This window comes from Podarcis tiliguerta (genome assembly GCF_965153285.1).
Source record: "Podarcis tiliguerta genome assembly, chromosome: 14".
NCBI lineage: Eukaryota > Metazoa > Chordata > Lepidosauria > Squamata > Lacertidae > Podarcis > Podarcis tiliguerta.
The window spans coordinates 16,692,495-16,716,930 of NC_139547.1; the positions used below are offsets into that span (position 1 = coordinate 16,692,495).

Genomic DNA, 24,436 nt, shown 5'->3' on the forward strand with positions numbered 1-24,436 from the left:
TCCTTTGAGAGGTTAGGCGAGGAGGCTATTGTGATGAGCTCCCCACACTTCAAAAATTTGCCATGGCACCTCTGGTGCATGGAAAACACTGTAGAACCTCCATGCTCAAGAGGCAGTGTACCATTGAATACGTGACACAGAGAAATGAACAGCACAGATAGCTTGGTCCCTTTGTGCCCAGCTTGAATGTTTGCCAGGAGGTATCTGACTGGTCACTAAGCAGAATGCAAAATAGAGGATAGCCTCCATCAGGGCTCTTTTGATACTGTTAAGCCTCTAGTAGAAAAAGAAAATGTTATTGCTGTTTTCAGTTTTAACTGGCTGCTTTTTATTTGCAACTCCTTTGCTCTTACATAAATGCCCAAAGGCAAATTTGGTTGAACTGGGCCCTCTGCTGATGGGCCAGAAAAGAAACAGCAGAGATTTTGTTTCTGTCCAGAGGATGTTAGAGGAAAAATGAATGCACCTTGGTTTTGGTTTTGCCTCACTGCTAATTAAACTAATGCTGCTGTACAGAAAACCTTTCACGTGGGTAACCGTGGCCTTTGCCGACAGCAAGAAAAGCAATATATACCCACTCAATGTAATGATATGGAGGCTAAACACCTTGGGCCATTTAGCAGTCAGTAGAATCAAGAGGTAAAGTTTTTCCATGTGGGAGAATTGCATATTTGAATGTTCAAAATGCTGGGGAGGAGGACGGGGAAAACCCCTGCAGATAGTAGCCTGGTTTCCGCAACATAGTAGGCCAAACTTTTTTTAGCAGAACTTTTTTACCAGAACTGCACAAACATGGTGGCTCTGAGAGAGGAACTTGTAAGAAATGGGTAAGCCTCTCTGTTTCGGTTTCTCTTATTTTTCCAAGTTCAGTTTTCCACATTTCTGCATTTGTTAAAAAAACCACCCTCATGAAAATTCATCAGTGTTTTAGTCCAGATTTCTCCCAACTGACACTTTTTCTGTTAATTTCAGTAATGTGTGCATTTTCATGGATTCTTTACCCCAGTGTGCTGTGTATTTTTTGTACACATTATTAAGCTGGAGACCTGCACTGTAAAATTCAGAGAAGTGCAAGTTTTTAAGGATGGCTGTGTTAGTTTTACCACTTGATTCTACCCGTATAAACTGTCCCTTTTAACACATTGGTGTCAGCAGGAGTGCAGAGAGCCTGCACTTAACTTTAAAATGATTAACTTTGGCTGCCCAAGCTTTTTAAATCAGCCATGGGTCTTCTTTGTTTATACCATTTTTAAATTAAAACATGTAATATACTTTTGTATATATTTATTACCTGATCTAAAAGTGCAATATTTTTTTGTACAGTGTGTAATAAAGATTTTGGAACTTTTTTTTTCTTGTTTACTGAAACTTACTAAATGTTTTTATTTTGTATTTAATATTTGTAAAGAATGAACTGCTAGCATCCCTGTTTTGCTAGTACTTTGGTTATAAATGCATGTCCTAGGGAAGCATAGCTGTGGGTGATGGCTGCAGCAGACGGATACGGTCCTCTGTAGCCGATTCCACTGTTGCTACATTAAGCAAAGATGTCTAATATTATTTGTTCACTGGCTTAACTTTGGTATTCACAAAAATAAACACTCCTTTTGGCTATCCCAGTTGCTTTTACTATATGGAAACGGTTTGTTAGTGGCATTTTTCAGGTTCTTTAAGCAGTGCATTGTTAAAACTATGGAATGTGCTCCCAACTTGGATGAATAGCTGTCAACTTACAGATTTGAAAATAAGGGGCCAGCAGCCTCGAAAATAAGGGATCAGCAGCCAAAATAAGGGCTTTTAGTCAGCCAGCTGAAATATGAAGTTAAAAAGGACCAGATAATTTGGGAGAGCAGCGCCGGTTTTTAGCCCTTCGTTTCCAGAGGTTGCTGCTCCAGACACCAGCTGATGAAACACTGCAATTAAATAACTACAAGCAGCAATCACTTTTCATGCAAAATGAAGTCCAAGCTATGAAGATGCTGCTGCACTTCTGTATCTTTTCTCTCGTGCTCCATCTGCAGCTCTCAGTTCCATCAGGTGGGGCGGGAGGAAGAGGGGGGGAAATAGCGGCCGAAGTAAACCTGCAGATCAGATCATCTGTGCTAGTCTACCACTACAAATCTATGGGAGAAGTGCTTGCGGTCCTTCCTCCGCTTTCCCCCTCTATGGTTAGCCCTTGGAACACCTGCCGCCGCCTCCTCTCTCTGAACTGCTTTCTCTATGGTTGCCCTCGCTCTCCTCTCAAGGCTCCTCAGTCCCGGCGGGGAGGGGCTCCCGGCGGCCGAGGCTGGTGAGAGGCCGGAGGGGGGTGGGCCGGGCAGCCAAGCAACACAGTTGGAGCCTCCCTCCTCCTTGGCCGGGAGGGAGAGGAGCTGCTTCCTTTGAAACCGGGGAAATTTAAGGGATCTCATCAATAAGGGACAGCAGCGGGACACGGCGCTGGGATAAGGGAGTTTCCCACCAAATAAGGGACGGTTGACAGCTATGCTTGGATGGCTTCAGAAGATTAGACAAATCAATGGAGGACAATGGCTACTGGTCATGATGGCTATACTCAGCCTCCACAGGCAGAAGCAGTATTGGCTCCGAATATCAGTTGCTGGAAATCACAGGGGAGAGAGAGCTCTGGCGCTTAGGTCCTGCTTGCAGGCTTCCTCCGGACACCTGGTTGGCCACTGTGAGTACAGAATGGTGGAACGAAATGGGCCATTGGGCTGATCTAGCAGGCTGTTCTTATGTCCTTGACAGGGTGGGCAGAGCAGGCAAGTACCCAAACCAGACATTGATTTCAAAGCAGCATCAAATCCCATCCAGGGCAACATCAAAAGACTCCTTGTCAGCCAGTTCAGCTGCACGAATCCACATTTCTGGTCTGTTTCCTGCCTCTATTCTAACCGCTGAATGTGCCCAGGGAGCTGAATGTGTTGAGCTGGCACCCTTGGCAAGTATTTGAAGGAAAGTGAGGAAATATAGAAGGAATATCAGAGTCTCTAGATCTGCAGCAGTCACTGATGTTGGGTGGAAAACTCAGCAAAATGGAATTTTCTCCAGATATTTTTGTAGTGCTTAATTTTTCTGCAGGAATTTTTGTGTTTTGTATGTTAGTAATAATTCATGAATAGCAACAGCAAATAAACTTTAAGCAAGCTTGTCAGGTTCAAAGTTTTGTCATGCTAAATTAAATCACTCTCAAGGTCATCAGATATTTTTTCCCCTGATGCCAATTATCCCAATTTTCAAATTCAAAATTTTCTGGAAAAGCCACACCGCTCGATTCAGCCCACTTACATGTGTAAATATCAACTTGATGTTATGGTTCTCAAGTAAATAACATACTTGTGTGAACTAGCCATATGCAAAGAGGACCTGGAAAGAACAGGACTGAAAGAGAAAAATGTTCTGGCTCTTTCATCTCTATCACAGAATGAGATGACAATAGTTAAGAGCATGTCTCCAGACTAGAGGCTCATGTGTCCATTTCAGATGGCAAAAGGAAAAAGTATATATACGGTATCATAAGATCTGAAAACCTCCACTCCTAGCCTAGCAACAGTCTTAAACATATTTCAAGAAACAAAATAGAAAGCTTTTGTTTTTAATTTGATTTCCCCCCCAATTCTAGAGCATTCAATTTACATAGGATGAAGAAGAAAAGAATCCGGCTCTAGGTCTCAGTTTGATCTGTGAGAATACCAAGAATATCATATGGGAGTGATACAAAACAAACATTCCCAGCGGTTCGGAGTTTTTCCTCTCCTTTTTTGGATGATTTATTGTGTTCTTTTGACACCATTCAGTTCTTGATCTCGATCTCTGAATTGGTAGTTTGGGGATACAGTACGTGGGATTACATGACACTTCAATCATAACATGGTTTCCCTAAAATAATGAGTACAAGGCAACACACAGGTAAGAAACAATCAGTGAGAATGAAAACGATGCGAAGCATTCACTGGAGCAATAGCTCAAAGTATTGGCACCAACCTTACAACTTGAATTACAGGCCTATCAAAACTGAAATCATACTCTGAAATACAATCTTATCATAAATTTAGTAATATACATATGCCCAGGCATATGTGTATATTAAGGTGAAATAGATTCAAATAATCTTGGAAAAAGCTTCCCAACCCAGTCCCAAATCCAGTTGAAGTTACTCATTGTTACGACTATTATCTTATGCACTTTTACTTGGAAATAAGCCCCACTGAGCATAGTGGGACTTGTTACTGAATACAAACATCCCTAGAATTCTACTGCACCTCCCACTGATACCACAAAACAAGTTAACAACAAGGGCTGGTAGCCATTAACACCATCTGTTCAATGCAGCAGTAAGAGTACCTGATGTAATAAAGAGGACTTAGATGAATATCACCACCCCAATGTCTACCCCAACCCTGCTTTGCCACCCTCTGCGTTCCAGGAGCACAGAGCCAGGAACCACATGGTGCCATCGTTTCATAAAAATTGGCAGCACCTAGTATTCCAGATCTGTTCTTGTGAGGGCAGTGCCATCTGCCTGTAAATCTGATTCTTGTATTGTGAGCCACTTTGAGGACCATTACAGCTGAAAAGCAGTATACAGGCAACTCCCCATTTGTGTGCGTTTGGGATGCGCACGGTCACTGATGCACAAGCTGTTTTTGACACCGGAAGGCTGACAGGGTGGGCTTTCCTGTGTCCCGCCGGTGTGCGCAGTACCTTGGAATGCAAAATCCCGCACAAATGGGGAGCTGCCTATACAAATATGGTAAAATAAATATATTGAAGCCCTGTGTTTTTCAATGGGACATAGTTTGAGCTGGATTGGTTTTATATATTGGCTTACAATACACGATGCCAACAGTCCCAGACCATCCTTTGTTGAGGTGTGCAGCAAAAAAAAATGTTCGCATGTGGCTAAACATCTTAATACTAAATTCTACCAATGTGGTTTTGCAGGGCCAGGTAATACATGCTGAAATGTCTTGAAAATCCAAACTGGAAGTTCTTATTGTCCTAGCAAGCCTCCATAATTTAAACACACATATGGAGGTAGCCCAAACAGCATCCAACTAAGCTGCCCTGGTATGGGACAGCTGCATATTCCTGCATTGCTGGGGATTGGACTAAATGATTCTCAGGGTCCTTTCCAATTCTATGATTCTATTACTATAAACATGTTGAACTAGTGCAAAATGTGTTTTGTGATGCTACTTGGTGCAGCAGCAAACTAATCTTTAGCATCTGGCTTATACAGAACCAGACTGTTGACCTGGCTAGCCAAATCATTTTGTCTGAAGCTGGTAGGGGTTCTCCAAGAAACACCAAGAATTCAACTTGGATCTTTCACATTCTGCTTGTTAGCTGCAACCCCTTTGAACATATTTTAAGGAAGCGAGCCGGGACAATTTTGTTTGCTGTATGTAAGAACCGTGCACAGTCCTATTAAGGTAATCGTATTAAAATGCATCATCAAAATCACCCATCATGTTAACATGAACAGTTGTCTTGTAATACAGTTGAAGAAAAGAGATTCCACAGAAATATTGACACAAATTTTACTTATATAAACTTGTAAAAATTAGTTCTCAGATCACTCCAAAAAAATCTTATAATCAGTAGGCTTATTTAGAATGGTTAGAGCTAATGTAATACTCTGACCACTTCATGATAATTTTCAGAACACTTTTGTGCAAACTATTAGAATTAGGAGTTAGGATACAACTGCTATTTCTTTTGGAAGATGATTACCATTTGCATGAGCAATCTTACTGACGTCTGGTGAAACTCTGCGGAAGAATTTGTGACCATGAGAATCAGTGTTGACAAAGACATATCCTGGAGGGGATGGATAGGTTGCTGGGCAGACCTCTTGTTTCTTTGGCGTATATTCTGCACGGTACAAGGTTTCATCTGTAAAAGGTGCTGAACTAGATAGGGCCATCTTTGAAGGCTTGCAACTCTGAGTCAGGACTATGTTGTGTGGTCTATAGTGAGCTCTGAAGGTTGTCATGCCATCAAACTTCCCAGAGGCCTTTGGAATATCCTGGGACTTCTTGACAATTTCTGGCCGATGGGTATCCCAAGCTTGAAAGGCATCTCTCATTGTTGTATTCCCTTGAAAGGGGGCATTATTTCTCCTGCTCCTGTCTACTGGCCTCATGAGGACAGCTGGATTGATGTCGTGTGGAATATAAGCAAGGTGGCTCGTGGTGGTCAACTCCATGTTGCCTGTGGGTGGAACATACTCTTTTGCTTTGTGAACTTCAGGTAAGGAAATGGCCCACGGTTGAAAACGATCGCGGAATTCTGTGGTTCCATCAAAAAGAGCCTTCACCTCCACTTTAGAGGGTTCAGGCTTGAAGCTTTTGGGAAGTTCTCCAACAAGCCCTCTAAAATCACAGCGGTGTGTTGTGGTGTCTACAAAGGGTTGGCTATTGGGCTTGTATTCTTCTTTTGACACCTTCAGTTGGGGTTCCAGCTGATGAGGAACATAATCGCTGCGATGACTTGTAACACTGGTGAAAGGCTGATCTGAAAGCTTGGTCACAACAGTGGGCTTAAAGCTTTTTCGGAGGGAGATTTCCCTCGGGAAAAAGGAATCTTGAAATGTGGTGCTGTTCCCAAACTTTTCAGTGGGAAGTTGGTAGGCGTTCTCCACTTTGTTGGTCTCCCTTCTTTGAACTTCCCAGGCCCTATAGTCATCTTTAAGACAAAAACAGCATTAAGCTAACAAATTTTGCTATGGTTGTTAATTTTTGATAGCCTTGGCCTCAGCAGAGATTGGTTGCAGTCTGTCTGAGTGGTGTGTTACCCTGCCAACATACTTAGGGCACCTGTAGGCATGTATTTGATTGCCTTCAACCACTCTGGGCCAGAAACTGGTAAGTAAAGGAATACCCATGCTACCTATATCAGTTTTAAATCATAGTATGGCTTCCCTCAATAAATTCTGAGGTTTATGATTTGGTGAAGGTGCTGAGAATTCTCTATTAGAGATCTCTACTGCAGGTGTGAGAAACTAGATCTGGTTCATGAGCCAGCACCTTAATTCTCCATCCTTTGTGGGCCAACTTTGACAAGTGAACAGGGTCCTTTGAAGTCAGTTTGTAGGTGTGGTTTGGATTGGACAAAGTGGGGCTCGCTGCTGTAATAGCAGTGATCAGCTTGGCTGCAGTTCTCAATGAGGAACTCCTTAGTGCAGCTGATCCCAGTGGGGCTGGATTAGAGTCTAGTGTCACCAAGATACACGGATAGACACAACAGCATCTCCCAAAGCAAAGGGAATGGTTTAAGGCTAGCCAATCCTAAGCAATGGATAGTTAGGGCCACTGAACTCAATGAGTAAACTAGTTTAGGACTCTCTTTTTGCCTTAGCCAAAGCAGGATATTTAGCTTTTGCCTCCGAAGCCCATGGATGATGCCGACAGTGTGCATTTTATTAGTCTTAACAGGAGTCCACTGCCAAAAGACTCCCTCATTTCACCTGAACAGCATCACAGCAGCCAAGTCCGCCATCACCTCTCCAGCATGGCCAGATGGCATGCCACCACTCTGCCCGTCGCTTCACTTTGTGAAAAGTGCTGTGTGTTATTACCTCGGTAAGTAGGTATGGTATTCACTTTGCCTTCTCTCTTGTATTTCCTCTCTACAGGCTTTACTATTATCACGGGGTTTATTTTGTGAGCATTATAATCTCTTCTGTAAGTGGTTCCCATATCCATCTCTCCAGTTACTGGTTTGCACTCTGCTGGAACACGAACAGGCCGATTTGCAACATCGTATGGAAGGTAGTCAGACCTGGAAGCGGGGGGAAGCATAAAGCACTGGATTTAAATAGCCAATGGCTATGAATATATCTATGAGCTTTAATAGGCACAACAGCATCTCCCAAAGCAAAGGGAATGGTTTAAGGCTAGCCCATCCTAAGCAATGGATAATTATGGCCACTGAACTCAATGAGTAAACTAGTTTAGGACTCTCAGTATTAAAAAAAAACCCCAGTATTAAAAAAAAAACCCTATCATCTTTAAAAAAACACCCAAACTATTTGAAAGCTATTGTGGCTGTTGGTGCCCATTTAGGGCTACAACATTTGGAGTAATTAAAATGGTGGTCATGATTATTGCTGCTGAATTATTTTAAACAAAATTGTATATTCATTCCATTTCAGGAAAACTAGAGATTGTCAGCTGTGATTTCTTAAATCAAGCAACAGCCCTAATAATGCTATTGGTCTAATTTTTCACCACTCGGTTTTTGATCAAAATGCTTCCCCTGAGCAAAATCTGAGTAATCCCTCCCTGTGATGCCTTGGTAGCCCCAAAGTCTACCCAGCACTGAAAAATATTTACTTGAAAGTTGTGATGCCTTCCATTTTCCCTCCGTGCGTGTGATACTCATGCTTGGGCTTGAGGCTCTGGGCAGGAGGGATATTGCCATAGAGAGGATATTTGTCCACGTATTCCGTTATGAGGGTCGACTCCCCTACACGGTCATAAATCCTGGTGGGATTATGAGGGCAACGATGGCGCCTGGGATTTAATAACAACAGCAAAGATAAATGAAGGAAATTATGGTCAACCAATTCAAGCTGCCGGAGTTGAGACTACTCACTGAAGCTCTTTTAAGCAAGAAGTGTCTTGCCGATCTGAACACATTGCCTGTCTCATATTTAGTGCAGAATAGCCATGCGACCTTTTACAGGGCATCCTCACAATACTGTCATCCAGTCACTGTCACACTGAATTCTTCCTCTTCTTAACTCTCAGACCTCACAAAGCCCAACTCCCCCCCCCCCGAAGAATGGAAGAGTGTTTTTAAAAGGGCAGCATTTCTATGTGGGCAATGGGCTGTGGCGTATCAGAAAAGTGCATGCTAATGATAACCTTTGCAACTGTTCCCATTCCATGACCCTGTTTATTTTAATCCTTTAATGCCAAAATGCTTTCCCAACTAGATATTCATGAAAAAGAGGGATGGTGCTGCAACACCAGTCTGTTAGAGTGTTCCACGCCCACCCCCCACCCCACCCCCAATAAATCATTAAAGGATACCTTTCTGGTCACTGCCATTAACCACATTACTAAGGCAAACTTTTCCCTCCTCATGAAAAAAATGCATTATTAGGGTGTTATAGCGCTATAAAAATACTGGAGAGAAAGCATTCAAACACTACTTAAAAGATCAATTAAAAATAATAAACAAGTTCATAAAAAGGTGCCCAGTACCAGAATCAGAGTGCATGTGTGCCAAGCCTCAAAAGGCCCCGCCCACAGGGACTATGCCCCGCCCACAGGTGTGGATGAGACGTAGTGGGATATGTGCATGTAAAGAAGTGCAATCATATAGTGCAAAAAGTCACACTTGTCGCTTACAACAGAAGCATAATGAGGGAATAGGACTCAAGAGCCCCTTGTCTGGAAGCAACCAATGTAAAGATAGAGAGTATTTGGTTGGTCTAACTTTGAGCAGCTCTCCAAGATATCAGGCCCTTTCCAGCCCTGAGATTTTTATTTCTTTTTAATGGATTTGAACCTAGAATATTTGGTGTGCTGCATATGCCCTGCCCTGAGCTATGGCCCCACTAAAGTGGGATGTTGTCTAAGCGACGTCACTCTTAGCTCCACTTTGAGACTACGCTCCTGCTGCAAACCCACCTCTCTCTCCATCCCACCAACCTTCTCTCTCTCCTTCTTCACTTTTTCTACTGGTATTCCTGGGGGTTTACGACTGTGGGTGCTAATGGGGGACAGCACTTGTGGATCTCCTGGAAGTATATTTAATGCGTCCCACTCTACCAACGTCTCTTTTAGCATCATATTCTTGGATGCGATCCTCATAGGTGTGTGTAGAGGGAAGCAAATAAAGTACAGGGGTTTCTTTGTCATCGGTGCCAAACAGCATCTCATATATAAGAAAATAGAAATGTTAACTGGAAGCGAATTGTAACTAAACTGAAGTTTGTAAAAAAGAAAAGTTTTTACAAGAATAACAAGCACAACCAAAGGCCCAGAAGAGCAAGGCATGTGCCAATTACCAGATAAAAATAGCTTCCAGTCTCTCAGTGGAGCAAACCTGGTTTAGCTGACTGTGGACTTTATTGAGGTTTATTTGACATTCCTGTGTTCCTCAATGAAGGTTTGGCTGCTTCCACCCAGTGGCGTAGCGTGGGTTGTCAGCACCCGGGGCAAGGCAAGTAATTTGCGCCCCCTAACCCATGGATTCGCGCCCCCTAACCCTAACCCCCAAATGTTGCGCCCGGTGCAGCCGGCCCCCCCTGCACCCCCCACGCTACGCCACTGCTTCCACCAAAGAGGGGTTGCATCGTTGATATTTGCTGCTGGTGACATCTCTTCATGCGGGACCGGAATGTAACACTTTGTGTTACCAACATGATGCTGCCCTAGCAGACTCCCAAGAATTATCTTCCCATGCCCTATTGTTTGTCCCTGAGGCTCACTCGAGAGCAACTGAACTGCAGCCCTTCCCATCTTTACTACTGCTACTTATTTCTGTTAGGTGATTTGTGGACAGGCTTTGTGTTCTGTTGTTGAGCTCAGAGCCGAGCTACGGACCACGGGCACTTCTGTGGTCATCTTCCCCAACACACCTATACTGAACACATTGGAAGATGGCTGCTGCTCACCGGCCTTGCTCCTTGCATGTTCGGAGGAAGATGAGAATGGGGCCTCTACACATGGACAGCTGTTTTCCCAGGGCAGCCAGGTTTCCTGATCCACGTATATGGCGCCTACACAGTAGGGCACTTTCAAGCATCCTCCCCTTTGCTCAGTCCTGCCCTAAATCCTAATGACTGGCCTTGCTTTTTCCTCTTCTTCCTCCCTGTCCCCTTTCCTTTTGTGTCATGTCTCTAAGAGTGTGGACCTGACAGAAGGGACTGTCTTATCATTTATATTTATAGACTGCACTGGGAGCCTTTTTCAGCTGAAAGTAGGATGGCCAACAGCAACAATATAGATGTACACATGTGGAGTCCCGTTCTCACATCTTCCTCCAAAATTTGGAGGTCTGGAATTTGGAGGTCCAGAATTTGACCTCATTGACTCTAAAAAACGCCAATGACCTACCTTGCCTTCAGGTGGTATAATTTAAGGTAGTCTTATAGACTGCAGTGAAAACATACTAACAGATACAAAAAAGAGAGAGAGGCTGCTGGTGGGTTTTTCTCAGGCCCCAAGATTCCTCCAAAACATTTCCCACCAGCCAAATAAAGATTTATTATAAAAAGCCACAATGCCCACAAGGACTTGAGTTCCATGACAGTTTCTCTGATAACAAAATATATTCCTCACTAAAGCTTTTACTTGCCACCTTAAATGCTGCTATGTTTATGAAAATAATGCATCTATTAGGATGGTAGTATTTTGGACGGGTTTCTGCTTCTCCAATGACCTCAGTTCCCTAATACTGACAAGCAGAAAAACTCCTAGGAGGATTTAGCACAATTTATGGCTACCCAAACCTCTCCCATGGAAATTCAACAGAGCTTCTAAAAAGAGAAATGACAGGAATAAGATTAACCTGTCAGCAACTATTTACTCTTCTGTAGGGGGGAATATAAATGACTCATCAGAGCAGGTCGAGTCCTTGGTATTTCTTCTCTTGAAAAACTGCTGGATAGATTACAAACGGTATTCCTTTCCATTAAACCTTGAAATATTAGCACTATTATCAGGAGTACTGTACAGCTTGACAGTTTGACGTTAAAGCTGACATCCCTTTCAATCAGTTTCTTGGCCAGCAGCTAGAACCAACTAGAGCGGGGGGTGGGGTGGGGGTGGGGACAAGGATCAATGAAGTCTTCCCCTGAGCTATTTCCTGGTCTCTTGGCGGGAGGTTGGAGCTACTTTACTTGTTAATCACCTTTTTTTACCCCACATATCCCACCAAGGAACTCAGGGCAATGTACAAGGTCCCCCCCCCCCCCTTTATCCTAGCAGAGAGTGAGCTTGAGGCCAAGTGGGGATTTAAATGTGGGTCTCCCCGCTCTCAATACTACTTTGTACCATTAGGGTAGCCACCTGTGTTGTATCGCTTCTGGTCCTGCCTGCCATAATGAAGGCAGCCCACCTTTTCCTAGGCTGAAGGGGAAATGGTGAGGATCTGCGACATGTTTTACTAGTGAGACAGAATGGTTTCTAGCGCACTGTTGCGTGTTCTGAGACATCGAAGCAAGGGATGGAGAGATAAGATCTCAGAGAATCTTCGAGATTCAGTTCCGCCCCAAGCCACAATGGGAGAAAACAACAGCTGGTAAGTGAAAGAGACATCATCATACATGGACAGAAGGAATCTCCATGGACATAACAGTTTTCACATGCAGGGCAGAATAAAGTTAATAGTTTGAGTTCCTCACTCATAGCTTTATAAATTTATATATCATAACATCACGAATGGAATTCATTATGTAGCAGTTGACTAAGGGATTATTATTATAACTGAAATGTAACCGACATGAATTAAGTTCATGGAACGCAGTTATATAAACCACCATGCAGGGAGCCACTTTAACTAAAGTGTATTAATTGGAAGTTGATTGGCATACTGATAATGGTATAATTTGGGAATTAATTGTTATTCATGTAATTTGGCTAATATTGGGGGTATATTGGAAAACTAATTTTTTTAAAAAATGCATGTGCTAATTTATATGCATAGAAACTATTTGCAACTTCAAGCCCCTTCCTGCTCTCCCTTCTGAGGGCTCTTTATCTTTGGGCCAGGCAGCTCTTTGAATGGATGAGAGCTAGAGGACTGTCCCCTGTAAAGCAGGCCACCCTGGTTTATTTATTTATTCGTAATATTTCTTACTCTTCCCCCTAAGGGACCCAGGGCAGGTTATGACATTAGAGTAAAGGTAAAGGTAAAGGTATCCCTGACCATTAGGCCCAGTCACAGATGACTGGGGTTGCACGCTCATCTCGCTCTATAGGCCAAGGGAGCCAGCGTTTGTCCACAGACAGCTTCCAGGTCATGTTGCCAGCATGACTAAGCCGCTTCTGGCGAACCAGAGCAGCGCACGGAAACACCGTTTACCTTCCTGCTGGAGCGGTACCTATTTATCTACTTGCACTTTGATGTGCTTTCAAATTGCTGAGTTGGCAGGAGCAGGGACCGAGCAACGGGAGCTCACCCCGTCGCGGGGATTTGAACTGCCGACCTTCCAATTGGCAAGCCCTAGGCTCTGTGGTTTAGACCACAGCGCTACCCGCGTCCCGACATTAGAGTATGCAACGGCAAAACCAGATAAAAACCAGGTTCTGGGCTTTATTTATAAGGCTGTCTCTCTGCCGCTAGGCAGTGGGAAAGAAGGCGGCTTCTGAAGCCTGTGATTAATAGCTTTGAGAAGGCAGGACAAAGCCAGTTCTTTAGGCCATTTCTCTTTGCCTTCATGGAGCAGTCACTTCGCAACCCTGACACCAACATCGGATGAAGCCTAGAGGCTCCTGGCCCAATAGGCCAAGTGGCCTTTCAGATACAGGGATGCATTTTGTGGCCTTTGGATCTTGACAGCTCACCTGTCCCCTTGTTTGCCTACAATCACGTTCAAGGATACATTTTCAAAAGCTTAATATGTACCTCCCCTTCATGGATCACTGCCTTGCCGTGGCGAAGGGGCTTGAAGAACTCAGAGAAGCTGTGAACTATGCCGAGCAGGGCACCCAAGATGAACAGGTCATAGTGGAGTTTGGACCAAACGTGATCCACCTGGAGCAGGAACCGGCAAGCCACTCCAGTATCCCTGCCAAGAAAACTCCATGGACAAAGACAACAGGCATATAAAAGATATGACGCTGGAAGATGAGCCCCTCAGGTCGGAAGGCGTCCAACATGCTACTGGGGAAGAGCGGAGGACAAGTACAAGTAGATCCAGAGCTGATGAAGCGGCTGGGCCAAAGCCGAAAGGACGCTCAGTTGCGGATATGCATGGAAGCGAAAGGAAAGTCCAATGCTGTAAAGAAAAATATTGCATAGGAACCTGGAATGTAAGAACCATGAACCTGGGTAAGTTGGATGTGGTCAAAAATGAGATGGCAAGAATAAACATTGACATCCTGGGCATCAGTGAACTAAAATGGACGGGAATGGGCGAATTCAGTTCGGATGACTATCATATCTACTACTGTGGGCAAGAAACCCGTAAAAGAAATGGAGTGGCCCTCATAGTCAACAAAAGAGTGGCAAAAGCTGTACTGGGATGCAATCTCAAAAATGATAGAATGATCTCGATACGAATCCAAGGCAGACCTTTTAACATCACAGTAATCCAAGTTTATGCACCAACTACTGGTGCTGAAGAAACTGAAATTGACCAATTCTATGAAGACTTACAACACCTTATAGAAGTGACACCAAAGAAGGATGTTCTTCTCATTATAGGGGATTGGAATGCTAAAGTAGGGAATCAAGAGATAAAAGGAACAACTGGCAAATTTGGTCTTGGAATTCAAAATGAAGCAGGGCAAAGGCTAATAGAGTTCTGTCAAGAGAACAAGCTGGTCATCACAAACACTCTCTTCCAACAACACAAGAGACGACTCTACACATGGACATCACCAGATGGGCAGCATCGAAATCAGATTGATTATATTCTCTGCAGCCAAAGATGGAGAAGCTCTATACAGTCAGCAAAAACAAGACCTGGAGCTGACTGTGGCTCAGATCATCAGCTTCTTATAGCAAAATTCAAGCTTAAACTGAAGAAAGTAGGAAAAACCACTGGGCCGGTAAGATACAATCTAAACCAAATCCCTTATGAATACACAGTGGAAGTGAGGAACAGGTTTAAGGATTTAGAATTGCTGGACAGAGTGCCTGAAGAACTATGGATGGAGGCTCGAAACATTATACAGGAGGCAGCAACGAAAACCATCCCAATGAAAAGGAAATGCAAGAAAGCAAAGTGGCTGTCCAATGAGGCCTTACAAATAGCGGAGGAGAGAAGGCAAGCAAAATGCGAGGGAGATAGAGAAAGATACAGGAAATTGAATGCAGAATTCCAAAAAATAGCAAGGAGAGACAAGAAGGCCTTCTTAAATGAGCAATGCAAAGAAATAGAGGAAAACAACAGAATGGGAAGAACCAGAGATCTGTTTCAAGAAAATTGGAGATATGAAAGGAACATTTCGTTCAAAGATTACCATAATAAAGGACAAAAGTGGTAAGGACCTAACAGAAGCAGAAGACATCAAGAAGAGGTGGCAAGAATACACAGAGGAACTATACCAGAAAGATATGGATGTCTCGTACACCCCAGGTAGTGTGGTTGCTGACCTTGAGCCAGACATCCTGGAGAATGAAGTCAAATGGGCCTTAGAAAGCATTGCAAATAACAAGGCCAGTGGAAGTGATGGTATTCCAGCTGAACTATTTAAAATTTTAAAAGATGATGCTGTTAAGGTGCTACACTCAATATGCCAGCAAGTTTGGAAAACTCAGCAGTGGCCAGAAGATTGGAGAAGGTCAGTCTACATCCCAATCCCAAAGAAGGGCAGTGCTAAAGAATGCTCCAACTACCGCACAATTGCACTCATTTCACACGCTAGCAAGGTTATGCTTAAAATTATTCAAGGAAGGCTCAAGCAGTATGTGGACCGAGAACTGCCAGAAGTGCAAGCTGGATTTAGAAGAGGCAGGGGAACCAGAGACCAAATTGCAAGCATGCGCTGGATTATGGAGAAAGCTAGAGAGTTCCAGAAAGACATCTACTTCTGCTTCATTGACTATGCAAAAGCCTTTGACTGTGTCGATCACAGCAAACTATGGCAAGTTCTTAAAGAAATGGGAGTGCCTGACCACCTCATCTGTCTCCTGAGAAATCTCTATGTGGGACAAGAAGCTACAGTTAGAACTGGATATGGAACAACTGATTGGTTCAAAATTGGGAAAGGAGTACGACAAGGCTGTATTTTGTCTCCCTGCTTATTTAACTTATATGCAGAATTCATCATGCGAAAGGCTGGGCTGGATGAATCCCTAGCCGGAATTAAGATTGCTGGAAGAAATATCAACAACCTCAGATATGCAGATGACACAACCTTGATGGCAGAAAGTGAGGAGGAATTAAAAAACCTTTTATTGAGGGTGAAAGAGGAGAGCACAAAATATGGTCTGAAGCTCAACATCAAAAAAACGAAGATCATGGCCACTGGTCCCATCACCTCCTGGCAAATAGAAGGGGAGGAAATGGAGGCAGTGAGAGATTTTACTTTCTTGGGCTCCATGATCACTGCAGATGGTGACAGCAGCCACGAAATTAAGAGACGCCTGCTTCTTGGGAGGAAAGCAATGGCAAACCTAGATAGCATTTTAAAAAGTAGAGACATCACCTTGCCAACAAAGGTCCGTATAGTAAAAGCTATGGTTTTCCCAGTAGTGATGTATGGAAGTGAGAGCTGGACCATAAAGAAGGCTGATCGCCGAAGAATTGACGCTTTTGAATTATGGTGCTGGAGGAGACTCTTGAGAGTCCCATGGACTGCAAGAAGATCAAACGCATCCATTCTTAAGGAAATCAGCCCTGAGTGCTCACTGGAAGGACAGATCGTGAAGCTGAGGCTTCAATACTTTGGCCACCTCATGAGAAGAGAAGACTCACTGGAAAAGACCCTGATGTTGGGAAAGATGGAGGGCACAAGGAGAAGAGGACGACAGAGGACGAGATGGTTAGACAGTGTTCTCGAAGCTACAAACATGAGTCTGACCAAACTGCGGGTGGCAGTGGAAGACAGAAGTGCCTGGCGTGCTCTGGTCCATGGGGTCACGAAGAGTCGGACACGACTGAACGACTAAACAACAACAATATGTACCTACGAGTTGAAATATTCTGCAATCAGAATGGTCTCACCTCCTTTTCTCCTCGCTTGTCCTTCTGCAGTTGTCATGGTTTGCTTTATTGTTAGAGAGCCGATGGATTGTGACATCAGAAGGAAGGCATCATCTCTCTACTTCCACTCCTGTCCTCTTTCTTTCTCTCTCTCTCTATCTCCTCTTCCTCCTCCTCTTGCTGTCTTTCTCTTTCACTTTTACACTCTCTGGCAAACCTTCCTCTGAAAGCAGTTTGGTTTTTAAGTCTAAATCTCACTTTAAGATTGAACTTCTAAAATCCCATTTCCCACCAACCGTCTTAACATTTTGGAGCCATTTGAAAGTGAAAACGTAACTCGCCATGCTTCATCTTATTGCAATCATCATCTGTAAATTAGGACACCAGTATAAAAGGATAAGACTTCCCACGAAAAAACACATCTTACTGCCATGTGTGAACAGTATTTAAGGTGTGTAAAATAAAATTACCCTTTTTTGCACTAATGAAACAAGGCTGAAACCATTCATTTGGTTGCTTGTGATGCATGAAAATCTCACTGAAGTGACAAGGTAAACAGCATTTGTACAATGTAACAAAGCTGATTTTTCAAACTGTTGTCTGGGGTGCAAGTGAACTAGTAACAATTTCCTGCAGATTAGCATTAGATTAATTTTTGGGAGCTAATTTGCAAGGTTGTGTTAATGAATTATATTAAGTAAGGATAGACCACAGGTGTAGGGTATTTCTGGCCCTCCTCATGTTGCTGAGCTACATGAACCCCACGAAGCATAGGATGATTAATTCAGCAATGTTTGGAGGGCCAGAGGTTCCCATATAGCTGTGACAGACCCTCCATTCTTTACACAGGGGAATTATTTACATATACTCTTGACGCTATGTTTTATTTTCCTCTTAAAGTGTGACTTGGGTAGTTCACTTGAGCCATTCTCTCTGCTGCCACCTTCCTGCTAATGTTCCCTAACTGAGGTATATGTTTGGGTTGCAGCGTAGTACTATTAAAAGGCTGGTGGGTCCTGAGAGCAAAGCCTTGGACTAGCTGGTCTTTGGTTCCATCACACTCTCTGAATATCTGTGCTGAATTTATTATCATCTCTTTTTTAAACCATTCGTGTGAGGCACTGTGACCTTTCTGCCACAATGCTGATGGTTACTACTTCTTCTACTACTACTAGCAATTCTTACATACGCCATCAGCATAGGTCAAAGGATTTAATTTGCCTTGCTCCTCCAGTCCCAAAGGTCCTCCTCAGACATTTATCCAATATTCAGCACCTACACACACCAGCAAGCCCTCATTGTGAATGGCCCAAACTCCTTCCCCGAAGTCTGGGCCAATTTAGAAAATCATCAAGCTTTCCTAAAACGCTGCTCAGATCATCTAGCTGCAAAAGTGTATGTGGAATGGGGGTTTTTTCTCCCTGAAAAAGAAATCAACAAGTCTTCTTGACATGCTAACTTCCTATGCGTAAGTTATTTTGTTTGTTTGTTTGTTTTTGCATGTCCTGACTCCTGTCTAGTACAGTGGTACCTCAGGTTACATACGCTTCAGGTTACAGACTCTGCTAACCCAGAAATAGTACCTCGGGTTAAGAAATTTGCTTCAGGATGAGAACAGAAATTGTGCTCTGGCGGCGAGGCGGCAGCGGGAGGCCCCTTTAGCTAAAGTGGTGCTTCAGGTTAAGACCAGTTTCAGGTTAAGAACGGACCTCCAGAACGAATTAAGTACTTAACCCGAGGTACCACTGTGCATGCAAAGGGTCTTACTTATAAGGAAGATAGCTTTAGTTAGGCAAGTAATGGTACAGGCTTGACATGCTCAGAAATCACGATTCAGGATTTAGGAGCAGGACAAGACTGTGACACAGATGCCCCTACAATTCCCCCCACCCCTTCCGCCAGCTTTTGAAGATGATGCATGCTCACTCACAGGACTCTCCTGCTGTATGGGAACGTCAAGATTGCAAGCATGCCCCCCATCAGGTGCACAGATCTGCTCCCATCTGTGAAGGTGGTGCCTGGTTCTAGGTGACAAGGCTGCACCCTCCTGTTCAGCCTCCATTGAGGCTGTCCGCAAGACAGACAGAGGCGAGGGCCGGCATCCCTGCTCCGGCCTCCAAAGTGACTGAGGCCAAGGCATAAAGGGAAAATCCATGATAGTTAATGGGATTGCCATATTCCGAAAGAATACAGCAAATGCTGGGGCTGAGAGCTGGGACAGTGGAAACCCCTAAGAGCATCTGTCTAGAATCTGTTGGGTATTGGACACCTTTGCAGGTCCAGCAAGCAATTCTTATGTTCCTAAGGAGACCCCACTTATAGACATCTCTCTCTAGGAGCATTATCTTTTTTCCTGATCAGTGGGAAAGGGACAAAATGTAGAGCAATGTGACTGTGATAGGAGTATGACTAACAGAAGCTTGTAAATACTAAAAGGAGACAAATGAAGGAGTTATATATTCTGTGTTCCCATTTATGAGCAAACATGGCTCGTGGATATTGACTGTGAGTCTAGCTATTGCTTGGATAGTTCAGTGTTTCTGAAGGCCAAAAAAGCATGTCTAATTGACATTTGTATTGTGAAGGCACTCTAGTTCTTGGCTGTGCATATAAGGAAGAGTTATTCTTTTAAGCACTAGTTCTGCAACTCATAAGGGATTTTTTTTAAAAAAACACACACGCACAAAATAAATTAAGTGTTTACATCTTATTATGGAAACATCCTATGCTCAGCTGTAATTGATACCTGGTTCAGGTTCAGAATGTATCATTTCAAACCAGGCAGCACATATTTATATTCCTAAGAGAGCTGTAAGGGATCCAACACTTATTTTGCACAAATGCAGTTACAGGAACATTTTTGTGGTTTTAAAAAACAACCTGCCTCTGAAATTTCCTTCTGCAAACTTTGGCCATGCCTTGCACCCTGCAAACAAACTGGCTGCCTTTACTGCTCACAAAAAGCTTTTTTTAAAAAAAAAAGTTGTGTAATTATATCCTAGATTACATTTTAATATCTGGTCATGTACTGTACTAGAATAACAGACTGTCACGATTGTCTGCATGATTAACAGAGTACCGTGTCCCTTAATTTGTGAAAACTGAAAAGGCATACATCACAAACTTGTATACTATGTTTTATTTGATGCTCCATGTCATATCTTTCCTACAAAAAATTATGGGAATTGAAGTTGGGAAAGTGTATTGAGTCTTTATTACAGATTCATAGACTCAACACAAAACTTTAATTCCAAATGTTCTCAGGGAAGAAGGAAGGGTGTTAAGCTAGTTCAACAGTACAATTCTATACAAGTTTACTTTAAGTCCCACTGAGTTCAATGGGGTTTGCTTCCAAGCCAATGTGCATGGGTTTGTAGCCTAAGTCTATAATGTGGATATGCTTAGGCAATAAAATGATAGGAGCACAGGGTATATATGTGCCACACACATGTATGCTTTTGGTTTGTGGTGAACTGCTGAACTAAATCACCATTATGCAAAGAAAGCATCAACAGACGGTGAAGGAGTAATTTGCCATGGAGAAAAGAAAATCTAGATGCCTTACACCTTCATCAGTTTCCAAGTAAATGCTAGTGTTTATCATATGAAAGAATACAGTCCTCTTAGTGCTGACACATTATCCTGTGAATGTCAATGTCCCCAACTGTGCTAAATAATTATAATGTTTGGGGATTAGGGCAGAAGTAGAGTCTCTGTGTAGAAGCAAAAGAACAAGCCACCTATATATTTCCCTGTTGTTTCTTTTCCTCTTGGTAACCCTAATGTGTGTATGGCTTAACTCCCCAGGTAACAAGATCCAAGCGACAAGTCCTCCCATTGAAACCTGCAGTGCTGTTGCAAAAGCAAAGCAAATTCAGTTCTCTGCCTACATCAATATCTGCTTGAGAGTTTATTGACCACAAAATTGTTGGCAATGTACATTTTGTAAACCATTTGTTTGTAGGCATGTTTCACAGGGCCTTTGTTCTGTGGTGTTTCATTGCAGAACTTGGAAACAGATTTGTTTGGCTTGAAGCTCCTTTGCCTGCTCCAGTGTCATGTCATCCAAAGTTTAGATTGGCCAGGATCCAAAGGGCTGCTGAGGCTCGCACTTCAAAATTGTAAATGCTTCCCTCCCTCTCTTTGAGCAACTGACGCCCAAACTGCTTTCAAAAGTGCTCATCTGTTTCAAAAACAGCTAGCCATGTGGCTTGAAGGCTAGTGTCAAGAGAAACACAAGCCCTTTGGGCTCAAGGGAAAAGTTTCAAGAGACTTGTCTCCTGCTGCTAAGTCCTAAGCCACTATCCACTGGAAGGAGAAACTTACCTCAAAATGAAAACACAAATATTGTTCATAAAACTGTGTAGATTGTACCTGAGGTGGCTCAAGAGGGGGCTTAATTTTTTTTTCTCTTCTTGGAGCCAGTTGAAGTGGTATAGATGCCAGTACAACAGAGAAGTTTGTAACCACTTGAGGAATTCATAACATATGTTCCATTTAAGCGCAGGATTCAATCACTGCCCCAGTAACAGCCACATTTCTGAGGTTGTTCACAATATACTACACATCTTTGTTATTCCAGAAATGGCCCTAATCCATATATGCCTCTTGGCTGAGAAATGTATAAATGGAGTTTTGAGTTCCATGGAACACTAGTGGGCTAAGATATACGTACTTTGTGTGTGTAAAATGCAAGGCACGCTTCATTCAAACGCACCAGAAGGCTCACATTTAGAACATGTAAGAGTACAACTGAATAGCTAGATGTGATGTTAAATTGTAAATTTGCATTTAACATTTAAAAATAAGAATAATAATTTTATTATTTGTACCCTGCCCTTCTGTTTGGGTTGCACCAGCCACTCTGGGTGGCTTCCAGCATATTTACTTTTAAAAAATGCAAATAGAATTGGCGTCCATGAGGGATTTTCTCGCAATGCAAAGAGCACTTTCAGAGAAAGGAATTTTATCAGAAACACAGAAGGGGAGGAAAGGGCAAATTGCCCCCACCCACATGCCTATAATAACCAGCCCCCAAAACAGCATGTGCTATTTGTATTTTAACAAATGTACCTGTTAAATGCAGAAATACATTTAATGTCATTTCTAGGTTAGCTCATCAAAGCTGGCTGCTGTTATTTCTAGACCTACCTCCTGAGCAAAAGGAAGCAAGCCTAGAGTGAGTGATGACTCAGAAAGAGATGCAACAGGCAGCCTCCTCTAAGGGTGAGTAATTTTACTCCATCTGCTCAGAAGTGTCTATGTCAACCAATTACACTAGATGCAAGAGATCTACCATTCCAGCAGTGGGAGGAGCCCTGGCCAAAATGGTAGAAAAAACACAGATGCCTTTTCCAGGGATTATTACTGTTGTATACTCATCAAAGCCACATGGCACACATGCTGTTTTCTCATAGCATTCAAGCATGTCCTGACACATCATTTGGAATTTGCTGAACCATATGGAACAGGTACTGCCAGATCCTTGAGAGGGACAGTAAATCACCCCATCTGCTATTATTCTCCGTTGCCAGTGCCAGTTGCACCCTGGCCGAGGACATGGTTCCCTGATGTATTTTGAGACCTCTCATCAGGTGCTCACACTTCATGTGCTTGTGGTGGGAAACACTCAAGTGCCAGTGAAAAATATGATTGCTACCTAAGGGCATACATACATTATGAGTGCCAGTTTCCTCAGATACATACACAAGAGCATTGGTGCTTAAAGATGTATGAGCTTATGTGGGTTATGCCCACACGCTGAGTAAAGTTTGACGTGAAGAAACAGAAGTGTTTCCAATAGCTATTGTAATACATGGAGCTGTCCTGTGGAGTCCCACTTAGTGGATCTTCAATGTTGCTGTTTTTTTAAACTTGCCCTTTCTCTAAGGAGCTGAGAGTGGCAGACAAAGTCACCTCCTCACTCTTTTATCCCCATAACAACCCTGTAGGACAGATTAAGCTGCAAAATTAAAGCAACTAGCTGCAGGCATGCTTCATTTTCTGAGTTGGGCTTTGAAGAAGAAGAAGAGGAGTTTGGATTTGATATCCTGCTTTATCACTACCTGAAGGAGTCTCAAAGCTGCTAACATTCTCCTTTCCCTTCCTCCCCCACAACAAGCACTCTGTGAGGTGCGTGAGGCTGAGAGACTTCAAAGAAGTGTGACTGGCCCAAGGTCAGCCAGCAGCTGCATGTGGAGGAGCGGAGACGCAAACCCGGTTCACCAGATTACGAGTCTATCGCTCTTAACTACTACACCACACTGGCTCCTTAGTGCACCACATCTGAAAACTACACTGCTTTCAGATGTTAGTTAGGACTATTGACAAGGAAGCCAATGTGGTACCCTGCAGAAGGTGAGGATTACAACTCCCATCATCCATGAACATTATCTATGCTGGCTGGGTTCATGGGTGTTGCAGCCCACTATCAATTCTTCAGGCTACAATTTCTCAATGAAGCTTCCTGGGGGCACTTCCACATACCCTGCTTATTGAGCGTTCACCCTGATTTGTTTGTGGGGAGATTGAACAACATTGCATCAAGTGTTCTCTCACACTTTACAGTGCATCTCCCCCCCCCCCCCCATCACTTTCTTTATTGCAAAAATCCAGCCTTTCAACGAAGTTTGTTTGTTTTGCAAGAGCTCCAAATCAGCATTAATAGTGCACCCCCAAATTGCTGGTGTGTGATTGAAACCCACCTGAAAACCGTGATAATCTGGACACGGCCTTACTCCCATTTTCTCCTCATGTAAGTCCCGTAAGGTAAGGTAACTCCCCTCCCACCCCCATCAAAACCACTCAGAGCAACTTGGGAGGAAGGACAGAACATATAAGAAGTTCATTGTTAGGATCATTATTGGGAACACAGAAGGCTGGCTTGTACTGACTCTGACCAACAGCCCAACTAATTCAATGTTGTAAATACATTGACTGACAGCAGACCTGGATTTTAGACAGGTGCCTTTCCCAGCCCTGCCTAGAGAGGCAGGGAGCTGGATCTGGGACTCTGCCTGCCTGCAAAGCTTGACAAATAGTTATTCCATCTTTATCGCCCCAGGAGCTCATTATTCTCTGTGTCCCCAATCCCGGTCCACTTTTTACACTCACAACAACCCTGTGAGGTAGGTCACACGGAGATATAATGGCAGGCCCAAGGTCTCCCGGGGAAGTTCAGAGCTGTGGTTGGGGATGTGTCAGTGTGTGTGGATTAATTTGACCCCCATTTCTCCCCTTAGCCCAGGGGCACGCTAAGTGAAAATAGACGCGCCTCGCTCGGTTTCTCGCGCACACCCGTGTAGGGCACGCGTCACGTGTGAAGGGACCGCGAGGGAGCCGAGTCGCAAGAGTGGAGGGTCTGTGACCCTTTTATGGGGGGGGGTGTTAACTCCGTGGGTATGACGTCATGCTGCCCCGCCACCCCTCGGGGCCCCCCCTCTGGACACTGCCTTACCCGCAGGTGCAAATCTGGCAGATGCACTGAGGCGCCTTCATCCTCCCGTCCTCGACGGCTCCTTCGCTCTTCTACCTCTTCCTCCTCCTCCTCCTCCTCAGCCGGGTAACTAGGGAAGCGCCCCGTCGCTTAGCAACCTGCTCGGC

The 24,436-nt window shown here is 43.7% G+C and overlaps 2 protein-coding genes across 6 annotated transcripts in view; one reads left to right on the top strand and one right to left on the bottom strand.

Moving 5' to 3' along the window:
• Nucleotides 1-3,738: 3,738 nt before the first annotated feature.
• On the bottom strand, nucleotides 3,739-24,403 carry SAXO2 (stabilizer of axonemal microtubules 2). 5 transcript variants are annotated; one of them, XM_083412150.1, is made up of 6 exons: nucleotides 24,291-24,399; nucleotides 16,818-17,057; nucleotides 13,527-13,587; nucleotides 8,340-8,519; nucleotides 7,583-7,785; nucleotides 5,530-6,690 (listed from the first exon to the last, which is right to left on the bottom strand). In XM_083412150.1, exons 4-6 carry the CDS (start codon nucleotides 8,360-8,362, stop codon nucleotides 5,699-5,701), a joined length of 1,218 nt encoding a protein of 405 aa, XP_083268276.1. In that variant the 5' UTR covers nucleotides 8,363-8,519; nucleotides 13,527-13,587; nucleotides 16,818-17,057; nucleotides 24,291-24,399; the 3' UTR covers nucleotides 5,530-5,698. The 5 variants fall into 5 exon arrangements, with proteins under 5 accessions (XP_083268273.1, XP_083268276.1, XP_083268274.1 ...); XM_083412147.1 differs by lacking the exons at nucleotides 13,527-13,587; nucleotides 16,818-17,057 and adding an exon at nucleotides 3,739-3,879 and having other exon boundaries at nucleotides 5,737-6,690; nucleotides 24,291-24,403; XM_083412148.1 differs by lacking the exon at nucleotides 13,527-13,587 and having other exon boundaries at nucleotides 16,856-17,057.
• EFL1 (elongation factor like GTPase 1) overlaps nucleotides 21,954-24,436 on the top strand; it is a 66,930-nt gene continuing 64,447 nt past the window's right edge. The window contains exon 1 of the mRNA XM_083411856.1: nucleotides 21,954-22,060. Coding sequence (XP_083267982.1) covers nucleotides 22,021-22,060 — 40 coding nt within the window. The 5' untranslated portion in view covers nucleotides 21,954-22,020. The remainder of the gene's footprint in view (nucleotides 22,061-24,436) is intronic.

Coding starts and splice junctions, on each gene's coding strand:
- SAXO2 (XM_083412146.1), bottom strand. CDS start 24,331: ATGAAGGCGCCTCAGTGCATCTGCCAGATTTGCACCTGCGG. Junction 8,520..24,290: donor TGCCAGATTTGCACCTGCGG/GTAAGGCAGTGT, acceptor ATTAAATCCCAG/GCGCCATCGTTGCCCTCATA. Junction 6,691..7,582: donor TACCATACCTACTTACCGAG/GTAATAACACAC, acceptor TTTGTCTTAAAG/ATGACTATAGGGCCTGGGAA.